The following is a 17,731-nucleotide window of genomic DNA, read 5'->3' as shown; positions in this document are numbered from 1 at the left end:
AACTTCTCTAACTCTCTATAGTTTCTCATCATTAATCAAATATACCTTCTAAACCTAGTACATATTTTTGCGAGATAAAAAAAAGAAACATTGTCATCACCAGCCTAAGTACATCCCACTGCTGGGCACAATCTCCACGCTAGCGGAGTGGGGACTAATGCTGGAAATACTGCTGAAGCGATGGTCAGCGCTGACGTCGGTCAAACGTAGCTATATCAATGCAAATGTATGAGGATGTACAGTGCAGCGCTGACATACTGCTACGTGCGTACGGCTAAACACGTATCAAATTTAAATAGCTTGTAATTTCAAAGTAACGTAAAAAATACTAAACGCTGTTTTACATGTCCAAGCGCTTCTATGGAGCTCTCCCACTATGCGTCGTTGTCAACGAGCTTGGTGTTTGTATACATGCGTTCAGTGCGACGCTGATCGAAGCGACGGACCGATCATAGAACCAGAGGGCCTAACCGCGAGCCAAGTTCGACGTGTTACCTTAGTGTCATACTTACGCACGAATTTACAAGTGCAACAGAGAGGCAATACGTCGAACGTGGTTCGCGGTAGACCCTCAGGGCGTGTAACGTACGGTACGCGGTGACCATTGGTCGAGCACTGTCTCCAGCCCTAAATACCTTTGAATTCTTTGCATATATCTGCAGATTTCCTCATGAATCATGACCTTTGGAAGATAAACGTACACTTTACTGCATTTAATTATATTATTCGTATTTATTATATACCTACTACCTCTAGTAAGATCGAACAAAGATATATGACTAAGTTGAATTAATATTCAATAGCCCAGAAAGGATTTTATGAGATACCGGTAAAACAACAGAACTACAAAGGCCGTATGAACATCATAAACGAGACACGTTATTTTACAAAATTAACATTAGTTCTTAAGTTTTACTAACAAAATATGGATTTAAATCTGAAATAAATGTATTCAATTCAATTCAGTTCAATTAGCTTGGAGGAATACCTGACCGTACGGCACAGTAATTATCTCGATATGTTAAACACAACTTATTAGTCATGTACACGTAATCAATTTATAATACACTGGAAGCACGTGCATCTACATTCCTAAATAACATACGTAACACGATGTAACTAAGTAACATCAGTCATTCCAGTCACTTACCACAGAGCAAGGTGAGTTATACTCATATCAACAAGTATAAATGAGCTCTCCGATCTCGAATAGCTGTTATGCATCTCCAGGTCACATTAAGCTGGCACCCGGGATCCATACCTAGCTGCGCTCACGCCGTAAATGAGAATACAATGCCAGGATATACGACATTCTGCCTGCATTCGTGCGGCGAACGAGTAATTGATACGAATGAGCGTTGCACCTTGACCGACCACAGAGTATTACCGCACAAAGACACATCACTGTCTGTGAACTAGAACGAACTAAGTCGCAAGCACGAGCATTCTAAACTCAACTTAAACACATTTGTAATAAGTGCCAATTCGATTAGTGTATTTTCAAAGCTCTACTTTCTTTAAAGCAGAAGCGTTTAAAAGCAAAATGTAATAACTCAAAGAAACAAAAGACGCTAGTTTATAGCTTGAAAACGTGTCCGTTAACTTCAAAATATTTAATTTTGCAGGACAGGTGAGTTCTTTCTTTTTGTTTTTCGGAGAGAAAGTCGCAATGGTGCCAAGTTGGCATTATTTGAAGACAAGAATATATATGTATTGTGCCATTTTTAAAAACGTCCTTTACAGCTTGGAAAAATAAATGTTAAACTAAGGAAGCGAAAACAACGTTATAACACTATATATGCTAGTATCATCAGCAAATTATCATATGTTTGTATTTAACTTCGGTGGAAGTAAAAATAAACTTTATGCGACAACAAATATATCGTCGGGTGACAAGCAGAAGTCACTAAGTACCACCACAAGTTCATAGCCATAGTGAACCGTATTACTATCCGAATGAGGTTGATTTTTGTTTAATTATTTTTCAGTAATTAGTGAGTTTTGCTTGTCACCTGACGATATTATAGGTCGCTCAGGCTAAGTATTAATAAATAAACCAGACTTTTTTAATAATTTTTTTGAAATGCCAGTACGTTGCAGTAAAAATATATTTACTATCTAAATTCAGAACATCTATAGCATATATAGAAGTTGTTATTCCTGTATACGAGTAGGTATATGTAACTGAGACTTCATCATCTTGCGGTATGTCGTAGATTTCCCTCAGGGTTTCGGCTGACATATAGAACTATGTAGTGGCAATCCCATTACGGTATCTTACGTCTGTCATCTATCTCTAGGAGACAGCATTCTAGTATTTCGTTCCGCTCCGCAGAGAATCACCTACGGAATCAGCCCATAAAATGTATTAACTAAATGGCATAGGTGTAATAACATAAGCTATTTGTTTACTTTATATGTTTCGTGTTCAATTAATGTGTGGTGTAGGGATGTAACGGATGTGGTTTTATCGTCACCAAAAGCAGAACCATGTTTTAAATTTAGTTTATCGGAACCAGAAACGGAATCGGAACCGAAAACGGAACCGGAACCAGAATCGAAGCCTGAGCCAGTACTGTCAGTAGGTGAATTTTTAATTCAGTAACACGAATAAAACAAAATAACTAATTTGTTCATGGCAAGCGGGGAGATGAGCGAAGGACAGGTATAAACCTGCTTGTTTTTGATATACGCCGCTCACTAAGCTTTGACATTCGATATAACTTCCGATCATGGAGACTATACAAAGGAGCCAAATCTCTATGTATGAAAAGTGTCCATCAAAAAACAGTAATTAGGCGGCGCCACCATACACCGAAATACTACCAAAAATAACCTACGTAATTTGGTCGGGTTATTTGTTGGTTCATGTTATACTCATGTCCCAGAGCCTAACTAGCGCCACCGGAGAGATTAGGAACTATTATTTAAAGCTGAAAGCGGTCACTTTTGCAACAATTCTACCATAAGAGATTGGCATCCTTTCTATACCATCCATACTTCCGATTTTAAAGTAATGGAACCTGAACCGAAGCGGATATGTAACACCAATCGGAAGTTCCGACTTAACGGAACCGGAACCGAAGCTCCGTAAAATCCCTAGTGTGGTGGGTGGTTTGATGACTTTGCCATAGATTTTCGTCCAGTAGTTAAACAATTACATAATATCAGTACTCGTATCTCTGTTTGACAATCTGCTGGGACAAGACATACAAGATATGTATTGGTGTCGAGACACTAGTTGTCCCTCGCGCGGGCAGCTTTCTCGCGCAAAGATTGGCCATAGCAATCCAGCGCGGGAATGCCGCCTGCGTGATGGGCACCTTGCCTAGGGGGCAAAATGTAGAAAGTCATTTTATGTAAGTATTTTTAAGTTTATTTTTACTTTAGTATAATTTAGTATTATTATTTAGTTTGTAATTTGTTTATTGTTTAAGTATCTTTTAGTTTTTTATTCTTACTACAAGATATAATGAAATGTTTTCTTCTAGGCTCTTAAAATGTTTAATCATACATAGTGTGGTGTCAATAAAGCAATTTTACTACGCTATAAATATACCTAATACCTCTCTTTATTTTAATTTAAAGCGACTAATTAAGACCAACATATCGACTTCCCTTATTTGTTTATTATACTTTGTATAATCAAACAGTGTATTAACAAGGTCCATAAGGCTTTAAGGATGACTCACGTTAGACCGGGCCGTGTCCGGACCGGAGCTTCCGGGGCTTCGTTTTCTATGGAAAGAACCACGTGATCACCTGTCATGTCATAGAAAAGTAAGCGCCGGAAGCTCCGGTCCGGACACGGCCCGGTCTAACGTGAGTCATCCTTAATGCTAGTTATATTGAGTTAAGGGGCCCACTGATTACCAGTCCGCCGAACGATATCGGCCTGTCAGTTGTTCGGAATTATCAAATTTTTGTTCTAACTGACATTGACAGGCTGATATCGTCCGGCAGACTGATAATCAGAGGGCCCCTTAACTTACTGTACTGCATAGTAATGAATCATATTAACATAAAAATACACAGGAAATTTCTAGTGAAAGCATTGGACGGGGAGGTGCTAAAACTACGACCGACCTGCTTCGATATTAGTCAGCTTTTTATTTATTAAAATTCGAATTAGGCAATGATTTAAATATATTTAGAGATACCTGTTTAGACATTCGTCTAATCTGTTAGAAGTCAACGGGAAGTTTAAAAATATCAATCCACACTAAAAAAACCTTTACCATTGACGATCGGTCTTGCGTAGTGGATAGTGACCCTGCCTATGAAGCCGATGGTCCTGGGTTCGAATCCCGGTAAGTGCATTTATTTGTGTGATGAGCACAGATATGGGTTCCTGAGTCATGGGTGTTTTCTATATATTTAAGTATTTGTATATTATATATATCGTTGTCTAAGTACCCACAACACAAGCCTTCATGAGCTTACTGTGGGGTAAGTCAATTTATGTAAAAATGTCTTATACTTAACTATTTATTATTTATTATTAGGTACGCTTACGCTCATCCACCACTATCGCTACAGCTTCACAAAAACGCTTTCACTCAGGACATGCGCTTAAAGGATGACTCACGCTAGACCGGGCCGGGCCCGGGCCGATGCGTCAGACATGTAATTTTCTATGACGGCTGATCGGTGATCACGTGGTGCTTTCCATAGAAAACGAAGCTCCGGCCCGGCCCCGGCCCGGTCTAGCGTAAGTCATCCTTAAACCTTCAAATAGTTAGTGTCCTTCCACTGTTTATCTATATTTACAAATACTTGTAGATATGTTATCTTATTTGTTTAATTCATGTTCAAACAAAGAGTTCCTGACATTGCTTTTAATTGTTATCTCGGCCGAGTGTCTAGACCTTAATGTATGTAAGTCTATTTAAATAAATACTATAAGATTTTCTAAATTTGTACTTGCTAGGCAAGGAGAACATTTTAAAGGAAGGTATTTTTTGGGTCGATACATACATAGTCTGCAATAAGAGGGAACCTTTTATTTAATAAAATTGATTCTACCTTGTTGTTTAATATGTTTATGTTATTCGCACTGTGCAATCATATCAACTAAAAGAAAGCCTGGTTTTTGAAACATACTACGTACTTATTTATCATAATTTAATTAAGTTTAAAATAAAAACGATATAGTTAACTAGTTAAGAGATCATATTATTATTTGCCACTTAACCTTGGTTTAACCACCGGCATGCAAAGTTGAAAAACATGTTTATAAGAGCTCCCTCAAAACTAAGCTAAAGTAAAGAACAGAAATAAATTTATAAAAGCAAAAAATTATACCAATTAAAAACTTTAACTATCTCTCAGAGTGAAATACTTGTAGTCGTAGCATGGTTTTACTCACCTTAAAGTTGGTGGTAAGAGGCGGCTTCTCGCCACCTACAGTGTATGAATAGCACCTCCTTCCAAACCTTTTCAGAAGTTTAGAACTAAGGTACAACATTTTAACACAGCACTTACTGTCCACTTAGTTCACTTGGCCGTTTCTATCGCATTGCAACACAACGCGCGCTTTGGACTCGTTAGCCAGTAATGATAACTTTATACACTCACTAAATGAGAACGGTTATCAATGTGTGATAGTGACTTGTTTAAAACTTAGTTAAATAAAGATTTTGCGATTTCTATATCTTATTTACTCGAGATATTCATTTGTTTTATCAAGGCACACGTGTCAATAATTAAGATTTTGTATTTTAGCTGAATGTATAAGATGTAGGTATAAAAGCAGGTATTTTAGCATACGATGTTGTTTGGAATTGTAGTAAAAATCATGGTAGACGAGAAACTAAATAATTCAAACGATTTACAAATAAAAATAAGCCTTTTTTATCTTATCTCAAGTATTTAGTAACAACGACGCCCTCAGATAGGGTTTTAAGAATACTTTGTTGAAAAGACAGGGTGACATGATGAAAAGTAAAAAGAAATATTAAGAAATAAGCTAATACATTATAATAATATGGACAATTTGGCGACTATTCACTGATTAACGTTATATTACGCTGCATATAAGCAATATTATAAACGCGCGCAGAAATATCAAATTACTTAATCTGTTATTTTTATTAAATATTTCAATAACATAACTCTTATCTAGTTGCAGCTTTGCAGCAGTTGCATTTAAAAGGCGATCTCTGTTTACGTCTCCAATATACATATCTATATGTAGGTAAAGATGCATTTATAAATGCAATACAGTATGTTTGCATACTTTGCATACTACGTCAGACGCCCACTAGCCCAACAGAACTAAAAACACTTAAACGCCTACAGTAGACATTAAACATACTCCCTTTTAGTCTAATAAATCAGTAATGGACATTGCACGTACTTGTTAGCGACAACTAAATGAGCCTTGATCCATATCATGCATCTAATTGTTCATATAAGCAACGAGGATGTTGAAATAGTACCTATATATTATGCTGTTCATTGCTACAAAATATTTCCTACTGTAAGTATAAGTATATTTATTTGTACATTCTGTAAGTTTGTCTATATGACCTGGCTATAGTTTTCCACTCATCTACTCGAAGGTTAGCTGGAAGTGATCCCTTATAGGGATAAGTTCGCCTTTTTACTTCCATTACTGTAATTTATTTTTGTAAACCTGTGTTGTGTACAATAAAGTGATTACTATTACTACTACTACTACTATAAGTATACTTTGTGCATACATAAGTTCATTTTAATCGAGTACAGGTAAAATTGCTAATTACCTCCGATATTGCGCCCGTGGTAACAGAAAAATACCTCTGACATTTATTTTCAAAATGTTTACTCCAAGTCCCATTTCAGTTATAAGAATGTGAGAAACTTAAATTAATAAAATACTGGTATTGATTTACTAACGGCCTGATTCGAACTTTAAGATACGTCAAAAATTTGCTAAAGATACGATATGGATCGGATATGTGTCAAAAGTGACGTTTTTGTTTGAAGAAAAGTCACTTTTGGGACTTTCATATCCGATCCATGTCGTATCTTTAGCAAACTTTTGACGTCTTAAAGTTCGAGTCAGGTCGTAAGCATAGTCATTTCATCTTCGGAACTATAACCCATAAACTGCTCACTACTTAAGGTTTAGTAATCTACAGCCATATTGTGCTGGTAAGGACGTCTGAACTACAGCACAACGGTTGCTTCAGAAATGAACTCGCTTTTTCTATATACATCAAATATTTGCATTTTAGGTTCAATTTTATATAGACATTGAACCTAAAATGCAAATATTTGATTTACGTACGAAGTGAAACATGTCGAGCGTTTTCCACTTAAAATACGTGAGTGACCCGTTATTAATATATATTTAATATATATTTAATACGTATTTACGTAGTCTGAACCAGGCTTAAGACCAGGCTATGTATATTTTATATAGACATAGACACAGCCTGGTCTTAAGCCTGGTTCAGACTACGTAATCCCCGTAATTTTTCTTTACGAGACTTAAAGAAAAATCGCTATCGCCCTTAATGAAGTAGCTAAACGAAGCAGATGGGATTTAACACAGACAATAACGAACAGATGATTTGTTTAATGCAGTACATAATGACTGATAAATGGCTGTAACGAGACATAAAATCTATATATCTAAGGATAATCTTGAAATAAAAGCAAACGACGGTGCGGCGGTAATTAAGAGGTTCTAGGTAGTCCGACATGAAATTGTAAAAAAATATTAAGGGCGCCACTTCCTACGTAACTGTCACATTTTTTACGTAATGGATACAAAATGGATGGATAGAAAATAATATGATTTTTTTTAGTTCCATTTTATTTAATTTCTACTATTTTATGTCGCACTATACGCAGAAAACATAAATTGATCTACATATGCAGTGCAGTCATTGCCTTTCACCGTAGATTGTGTACATTTTTTGAGGATGAGCCAACGAACCATTCACACGTTATACTAAATATTAGCTAACGGCTACGCACAAATAACATCTAACAAGCTATTAATTACATACTTCTTACATTGAAGATTAACATTAAAAACTACTTATTTTAATAAAAAAGTGTTTAACTTCCACCACTAACATACTTAAAAGCGGTAAAAGTACTATCCGTGACAAAAAGTAACGAGGGAAAAAAATCTGTTGAAATATTCACCGGTAAGTATTTTAATCGAGTATATATGTATTCAAAGGGTTATATAAAACATTAAAGGGGCGCTTAGCCGTTACATTTATCTTGGAAGGGTCAGAGCTTTAGATCCTCATTTGTCTTTTCTACTCCTGATAGTTGAGGTCGAAACCTGAACAATCTATTTTTTATAAGTATCCTTTACAGACCTATATTTGAAAAATATACCCTGTTTAGGAATCAGCGGGAAGTAATCATAGAACTATAATAATTATGTAATTCACATTATGTAATTCACATCAAAAACTGTCATGAAATTTTGGCGATAGTTATCAACATTAATTCCCAGTTTTATTAAAGATTTGTAATTAATATGCCTAGATAATATTGAACACCGGTTAAATGTAGTAGGAATGTGTACAAAATAAATTATGTACCTACTTATAATACGAGTAGAAGCTGTTTTTACACATTTCTAGAGTCAGACCAAGATAAGTCTGTAACGATCTAACGATTTTGATAGCACACGCAGTGCAAGTGTTATTTATACGTCATAATTTCATAGAACTATTAAAATCGTTGCAGATTCATCTTAGTCTGACTCTACATCTAATTTCAGGACCTGTTAAAGAGACAGAAATGTCAAAGAAGACTGAGGAGCTGGCAGATTCCTCGCCTAACGTATTAGCCTAATAATTATAATACTTAATCCATTTACTAAGTTTACTAGGTTGTCCATCGCAATTCAACGTGGTAACGCGACTAGTGTGATGGGCACCTTTGCGCCAGGGACAACTCGGGGGGGACTTTTTGACTAGGCTTAAGTTTAGTCTTAAGTTGTTATTGTATTGTTATTTTTTTTGTTATACTGACATTTATTGAATAAAATATTTTCTTTACTAAATAAGTTATATTTTAGTTTTTCTACATGTAATTTAATTTAATTATCATGTTATTGGTTCGTTTTTTATACTACGTCGGTGGCAAACAAGAATACGGCCAGCCTGATGTTAAGCAGTTTCCATAGCCTAATGTACGCCTGCAACTGGGAGTTATTTACATGCGCGTTGCCGACCCTAACACCGCACCCTCGTTGAGCTCTGGCAACCTTACTCACCGGCAGGAACACAACACTATGAGTAGGGTCTAGTGTTATATAGCTGCGGTTTTTTGTAAGGTGGAGGTACTTCCCCGGTTGGGCCCTGCTCTATGTAGATCCTGGGAATGACAGCCGCTGTCCTGTGTACAAGTACCACACAAAACAAGCAAGATGACATTCACAGTGCCCATATACCTCCTTTTTAAATATAGCCAATAACTGTATACGATTAGCTTTTGAACTGACGGTTTTCCGCTGTTATTCGGATACATCAGCCACACGTGCCAGATCGTATCGCACTACTTTATCTTATTAGTGCTTATCTAAAAAACAAAGACAGTATTTAACAACACCGATAACGTTTATTGCCACATGCGCCTGCGACATGTTTTGCAATTATCAGTTATAATTGGATCGCGATATTTACGTATTAGATTTAACTATAATTTACAATTATAGGTGCGAGACTGAGCCTGATATGCTATTGGATTCACAAATCTTATTGTACCTAATATGTAAATCAAGAAAAAAATATGGAAAAGTAACATTTAAAAAAAGAAATACTACATAGTTACTTAGTGTTCCATCTTTTATGTAGATATAGTGTGGTAATAAATAGTTATTTTGCAAACAGGCGATGGACTGCAATTAGGCGGTTTTTTTTTTAAATTACAAATTATCTGGTTTAAGTGGCCCGGCAATATTTTTATTATGAACATAATTCGTGGTTTTCGATTGCTATCTATATAATAACACATTTTCGTGATTTATTACATGACATTTTGCAAATAGTGATCCATTTAATCTCTTCAATTCACTCAGTTTCATTACTACGACTATTTAGATAATAGACGTAAATATTAAATAAGAGAGATTCAAACATACTTCAAATGAATGATTAGGCAAATAAATAATTTCGGAGCCTTATCAGAGAGGCTGGTGGATGTGACTGGGGATCGTAGGGCTGGCAGCTTCCTCGCACAGCGCATAAGTATTGCAATTCAGCGGGGTAATGCTGCCAGCATCTACGGCACCTTACCGAGGGGTGAATTTTATTTTAGTTAAGGTTTAGGATAGGTAGTATATTTTAGTTACGTTTAGTTTATAAGTTTTGTTACTATATTTTTTTTATTTAATTTGTTCCAATAAAATTTATATTATTTAATAAATAATATATCTTACGATTGTTTCACAAAACATAGTTTCAAAGTTCATTGTCATTGTAATTATCAACGACCTCTAATTGGTTAAATACAATAATGATGTGTTATCAGTATTAAATATGTTTATAAGACAAATGGGTGGTTATCAAATGGTAGAGTGGAGGACGTTCCAGATTTTAAATCCGGGTTGTACAAATGTAAATACTAAGCTTAAGTTTTATTCAGTAAATGAGTATATGACCTCGACACTTGAAATTGTAAATTGAACTGTAAACTTGACATGTTCTCATTTATTGATTCTTAACGAAATGTGTATATAACTAGTTATTATTTAGAACATGACGATCAATAGGAGATACTCATACTTAGTTAATAATCCCGTATTTTGTTTTTGACATGAATGCATAAAATTTAATTTTTAATTTAATTTAAAATTTGTAAGACATTTTTTTGATTTGTATATATTAATTTATTAAATAATGAACAAGTTTGGGAACAAATCAAATTATTTTACTAAATATTTTTGATGTTTTTTTTTAAGTAGTCACACTACTATATATAAATTAAAAATTGTAATAGATGTCATATATTAAAGAAAAAGTGACGAAGCCCTCCAGTGGTGAAGGCCGGATCCGGCCTTCACCACTGGAGGGCTTCGTCACTTTTTCTTTAATATATGACATCTATTACAATTTTTTTTTTATTAAATAATGTTATGTAAATACCTAGTCAATGACGATCATAATATAAATTCATGTAGATTAGTCTAGCATAATTTATATTATGATTTATATTATAATATTATGAGAATAAATATCTAATCTAATCTAATCTAAGCATTCCTTAGACTTTATAATGTTTAAGTGTGACCTTATAAACTCAGTTAGTGTTACGTCATCATCATTTTAGCGGATCGCTATTAGTGAAAAATAATTTCTGTATTTTGACTAAAATAGATGAGGTGAGGCTGGTGAAGGTCGCGGGAATTCGGTGGATGCGAGCGGCACAGGATCGGTCGGAGTGGCGAGCCCTGGGGGAGGCCTATGTCCAGCAGTGGACGTGTATCGGCTGACATGATGATGATGATGATGAAATGAGGTTAGCTAAGAATAATGCTGATAAGGTAATGGCACTAATTTACTTTAAGTTGACAAGCACCATACGTGATGGACGTTTTTTTATATTTAAAGATACAGTTATAAATTGTTAATAAATTCTTGTAACTTTATGATGATTTAAAAAAAAGTAGATACATAGGTACGTACGTACGAAAAATATACCTCCTTTTCCTATATGGATAATTCAGAACCATAGGTACGTATCTCCACACAACAACGAGTAACTACCGTGATAACATACAATACAACTTAAAACATCATAATACAAACATGACAAAACATTACTAATACGTATAGACAAGAGTTAATACTTAATCTACGGCGCTCTGCAGAAAACAGATGAAAAACCGCATAACCTCTAGCATGAACTTGAATTCGTATCCGCACACCGGATGCCGGATGCTTAACATATTAAATCAAAATTCGTGAATTTCATACGCTGAAAACTTTAGTGCTGTTCATTAAAAATTGCTCGAAATTTATAACAAACTTTCGTTCTGCAATTTGCACAGGTAACTATCTAGATCTAGAAATAGTTTATTAGGTGTAAAAATAAAACTTAACTTATAATACATCTTGTTCTAATACATTCTAACACTAAAATGGATACCAATCAGCATAATATAAAGATAAGATATTTAGCCATGGCGCTGGTTTTCGGGGCATATCTAAGCCTGACCTCCTCTTTGTGGATGTATTTTCCGGAAATAATTTTTTCCTAGTTGCGATTTCTGCCATTCGCAATTTTTACCATTTTATTTTTTCACAATAGCTTCCTTTCTCGAAAGCATTTCTAACCACTCGCATATTTTCTTATAACATTTATTATTGATATTTTATTTTAATTTAAGTCAACAAGATTCTTCCTCAAAGTTGCATACCGCGCGCCGCAACTTCGTTGAGGCGAAATCCATTCGACAAAAATGAAAATCCTGAGATTTTTCGAAATGTTTCACTTATTCACTATATTCCTCAAGTCTAACCCAAAAAAACTCAGAAAGCAACAGCCGTTGCATTACAACCCCGCATAACCATAATAGCCCAAGTCTCTTCAGGTTCGCCAGGAAATGGAAACTTTTTAGTGTGGAGTGGTACTACTTGCATTAAAAGCTTTTGAGGGCACCTTTTAGCCGGGAGCGATCTTTATTTTGCTTCACTCCGACATTATTTACTCTGCGTTTTGCAGTGGCAGAATTTAGGTATTTGAAATCTTTAAGTTTAAATATTCAGTAAGACCAATAGTAACTACGCCAATTCTCGGGATTAGTTGACAAGCGGACCCCTAGGCTCCGATGGGTCGTGGCAAAAAACCGGGACAACGCGAGGAAGATGATGATTCAGTAAGATCACTCCACTTGAAGGAGGCTTGTGTTATAAGTACTCAGACAACGATATATATAATATATAAATACTTAAATATATAGAAAACACCCATGACTCAAGAACAAATATCTGTGCTCATCATACAAATAAATGCCCTTAAAACGTCACATTTATACATAATAAGGAAATTTTTACAATAAAAATGTTTGCTGTACTGTAAGTCTAGCCGAAAATACACTTACATATTTTTTAAACTAAATACTCAGTAATTTCGCTCATCAATCTCATGTAATCCTAGTCTCGTTAAGTAAGAAACTGATATTTACTTGTACGTCAGATACCTCATGCATTCAACCATTTCAACCTAACAATAAATAGATAAGCTAGTAGGAAATATAAACATGTTTCCTATGCAAAATAATTCCGATATGCGTCGTAGAGTTCTAGACTTGCATGCAGACTTTGCCCCTAGCACTATAAGTATGCGTAACGTGCAATTGACACTTATAAGATAGTATCAAAGAGAATTGATTGTAATTGAGAGGTAAAGTCTAAGAAAAAAACGTGCCCATTAGTTTGACATCCAAAACAGAGGGCGCTGTATGTACTGCGCCATGTTTTTTGCGATAACTGAATTGTCAAACGTCAACTTTTGACAATCAGAGCTATCGCAAAATGTATGGAGCTCTACAGCACCATCTCGTTTAGCTGTCAAATTGAAAACACGAAATTATCTTAGATTTTATGCATCTTACTCAATCAATGTATCTTTGATACTATTCAATTTACCAACATAATTCTATTCAAATCTTAATACTCAATTTTATTTATCAGCCATATTAAACCAAAGTTCAGTATCAAAAGTGAGTTTTGTTAATCATGTTACGCGCATTTTTTTTAAAACTAATAATACGGTTTAACTCATGTTTGTGGTTACTCGCTCAACATTTTTCATTTTAAATTAATTTTGACATCATACTTAGTTAATAAATATGTAAACGGGTTCATTTGTCTAGCCTTAATTAATATGTAAAAATAAATGAATACATTAAGTACTTACGCCTAATTGAAATCCCTTTATGCTAAAATTCCTCGCTTGTTGAATTCTAAAATTTTCGCCGAACAGCCGGGTTTGCACGCACCCACTCCTCAGGGTCAATAACAAGGAATTATAACACATTTTAACTTTTTTTTACCACTGATTTTAAATTAAAAAGGTCATTAAATTTAAAAAATTGTTCGGTATGTTTTTAGTTACTAAAAAGCCATTAAATGACCTTTAAATAATGATGCCCTTTGTTTAGTTATTGTTGCATGTCAGAGCACTTCCAGGTTGCTAGACTGCTAGTATAATTGACTGTGTTAGTAAACGGATGATAGCCTTTATATATATTATATCAACATTACAACGAGTGACGTGAGCGATAAAGTATAGATATACGGGATGTCGCAATTTATATTAGAGTAATGCTGATTGTAGGCGAATAATATGGTATCATTAAATATTCTAAAATTATTTATTAAAATTGTATTTTATATCCAAACGTAAGCCCAACCTTTTTTTTTGACCCAGGGGAAATCCGTTAGGGATCCCACCCGGCCCGGGAGAAGCCGAGTGGGTATGTCCGACTCACACCGACTAAAACCTCTGGGGTGTTCCGACGCTCGCTTTTGGGTGGGGTTACGGGAACTACTTTGCAGACCTCCGAGACCCCGCCGGACGTAAGCCCAACCTGGCCCAACCTACGGCTCACAGTCACAGTTGGTGCACGGAGAAACGTACATACAATCCGATATAATATAGAAGTATACATAGGGTGGAAAAAATTAATGGGCCCTGGAGGCAAAGTGCCTTAAAACCTTAAGTTAGCTCATTTTACATAAAGGAAAAAATAATTTATTTTAAAAAATTTAGTAATACTAATATTCGATTTTATGGATATTTTGTACGACAGATGAGTGTAAGACCTAATGTTTCTTGGATAAATGTTATCATTAACATGAACTGTATCCACTAGTATCTAGAATAAAATAGATGGTGTTTATTTTTTGGAATTTTTAGTCGGTTCGATTCCGGGGCGAGACAAGCGATTAAAAAAAAATCTGAATGCAGTTTTGTTTCTTTTTAAAAATAAAAGAATGTTTCCTTTAAGTAAAATGAGCTAACTTATGATTTAAAGTTATTTTCCCTCCAGGACCCATTTTTTTTTCCGCACTGTATAAAATTACTTAAGTACTTATTATAATAAACTAAGGCCCTCCTGGGTCTAGCCAAAATGACAAAAAAAATATTGGTTGTCGTGTAACTTTAGACATTATGGGCATGACGGGATGCTACGAAAAGTCACATGACTATTTCGATAGTCGACCTATTTATTTTATTTTTATTTTGTTTTATTTATGTGGAAAGCAAACAGAATAGACATATACTGCACTTAGGGTAATAAGTACAGTTATTAATTTACTACATAGAGTAACTTATACTAGAGCGGTACTGTCATAGTAAATTTTGTAACCCCAGTAAATTCACTGCCATCTGTCGACACACTTTAAAACTAAAAATGAAGATTTATAAAAATACGATAGAATGTATTTAAATATAGATAAATGATTTTTTTTATTTGCATTAATTATTTTTATGATTTTGACCCATGTTTTTTCACTGATATGCGTTAAAATTGTTAAATAACAAACGAAACCGTCAACGCCATCTATACGACTGTAGGCCAAATCTAGTAGCGCCCTCTGAACGAGAATCAAATTTTCTTGATTTTCGAGGCACGTTTTTTCCTTAGACTGTATCCATCTATTACGGAGTTATATCTATCTTTGATTTACTAACACTAGATGCTAAGCTCATCAAACAGAATTATGATTACTGAGGGAAAAAAGAGACAAATTAAAAAAATAAAATAAACAAAACAGTAACGACTAACAAGACGATTGTACAATACGAGTACTATGTAGGTATTATGTCTATGTTTACTTATGCACTTAAAGTATGTAGGTAGATCTCTTATTATCTTATTAACTATCCATTGGCAATTTCAGTACTTTTTTCTTGAATTGCAGTTTACTGTTATTAAAGATTAGATAAAGATTATTAGTTTCAATTGGCGTTTTCTATGAACGATTGTCATCTTGGCTAGGCCCTTAGAAATCATCCTGTATTTTATTACACGTTGTAATGTGTTACTATTTATAGAAAATGTCGAGTGGAAAATGTTAATAAGTGAGTTAGGTACGTCCGCATAATTTATCGTTATTTACGATTATATAACACTATTTTTAAAGTGTTCTTATTAATACCGAACATAGCTTTTCTTCCTCGTTTAAATAATTTCTGTATGGTTCTTTAGTTGACTTGTAGTCAGCAGTATTCGCTTTTGAGAGAGAAAGGTGTTCAAAATGGGGCTACTTACATGAGGATGCTGAAGTGCACTAAGTAGTGAAACACCGAATCGGAGCGGCTGTGAACAAAATACGAATAAAATGTAAAATTCATATTTACAATATTATTAAAGCCAAGATTATTTCGGTGATAGGCATAAGCTTGAGTTAGACCGAGATAAGTCTGCAACGTTTTTCATAGCACACGCAGTGCAAGTGTTATTTTAAACGTCAAACTTCTATGAAATTAAGACGTACAAATAACACTTGCACTGCGTATGATATCAAAACTGTTGCAGACTTATCTCTTGGTCTTACTCTAGGAATCTCTACACATCTGTGGATAATTCCTGCGACACATTTGACAGACTTGTCCATCAGATCTGTATTTACGTATATCGCTAGATTAGTGATGATATAATAACATGATTTTAACAAAACGGAACGTAATCGCGTACCTACGTTACACACACGGGACAATTGTACGCAGTTAATTAATATTTAATTCATTTAAATAATTTGCAAGAAACAAGAAAACTTAAGTTATTCATTCGTAACATAAGATTTATTTATTTGTTGCACAAAAAAGTACCTTAACTATATTTTATTAAAAACCCACCTTATCGATATTCATTTTCCTATTCCGTCTCGAAATTAATAATACTCAGATGAAAGGTTCGCCCTGATGATGAAAGTAACTAACGATAGACTGTTGGGAAGTAGAGTCATCGGTTATCGCTATGCTGATATTAATATCGATAATAACCATGAACAAATGAATAATAAAACAGAACTCTTTATTAATTGAGAAAAATAATTATAATCAGAACTAGTTAGTTGTATCGTAACCTCAACCTTAATTCATTACATGTTGGTGTGTGTTAAAAGTGTTTTTTTTTTTTACTTACAGCTACATGTTTGGAATAAATACCCTTTTATAATTTTTAACTGACTTAAAAATTTCGAAAGGTTCTAAATTCGTCTGGCTATTTTTAATACATGTTTCTCGAATTATCGTAGATGGCTGGACCGATTTGACACTGTTATTTTTTTACAGGTGGTCTCATTTTCATCAAATCAGCATCTGAGGATAAAATCCTGGAGAAACCAAGATAACTTTTCAAATATTATAAACACTCTTTTAGTGAATTGTATAATTTTTACAGTAATGAATTAAATTTAATCTCGGAAAACATCATAAGGTAAAGTTGAACTGCTGATGAAAACCATAAAATGATGGCATTTAAAACTGTGTCGTGAAAACGGTTCATTTTTGTTAAAAGTTATATAGTTTAGGTTTAGAAGCGGGGTCGTACAACACACCTAAATTTGGATAAGACCAAAGAGAATTAAGTAGACATAGAGTGCTCACTCCCTACATCAGTTTTGTTACCAAAAAGACTAGCGTCAAGTAGCGGAATTATCAGTACTGCTACTCGACCCTAGATGTCACTTGTGTCGCGACTGACGAAAAGTGTATTTCTCAGCAATTTACAATTATCTAATATTATAAGCAGAAGGAG

The 17,731-nt window shown here is 34.5% G+C and overlaps 1 protein-coding gene across 2 annotated transcripts in view; it reads right to left on the bottom strand.

Annotated features, from left to right (window-relative positions):
• Window positions 1-14,126, bottom strand: part of LOC134744556 (delta-1-pyrroline-5-carboxylate synthase) — a 36,104-nt gene extending 21,978 nt beyond the window's left edge. Inside the window, exon 1 of one of the 2 annotated variants that reach the window (XM_063678390.1) lies at window positions 13,879-14,126. In XM_063678390.1, the coding sequence (XP_063534460.1) occupies window positions 13,879-13,998 (120 nt within the window). In that variant the 5' untranslated portion in view covers window positions 13,999-14,126. Of the gene's footprint in view, window positions 1-5,368; window positions 5,562-13,878 lie in introns of those variants that run through there. The other variant, XM_063678392.1, reaches the window with a different exon arrangement.
• Between the last annotated feature and the right edge of the window lie 3,605 nt (window positions 14,127-17,731).

This window comes from Cydia strobilella, chromosome 10 (genome assembly GCF_947568885.1).
Source record: "Cydia strobilella chromosome 10, ilCydStro3.1, whole genome shotgun sequence".
NCBI lineage: Eukaryota > Metazoa > Arthropoda > Insecta > Lepidoptera > Tortricidae > Cydia > Cydia strobilella.
This window is presented reverse-complemented; position numbering and strand designations above follow the sequence as displayed.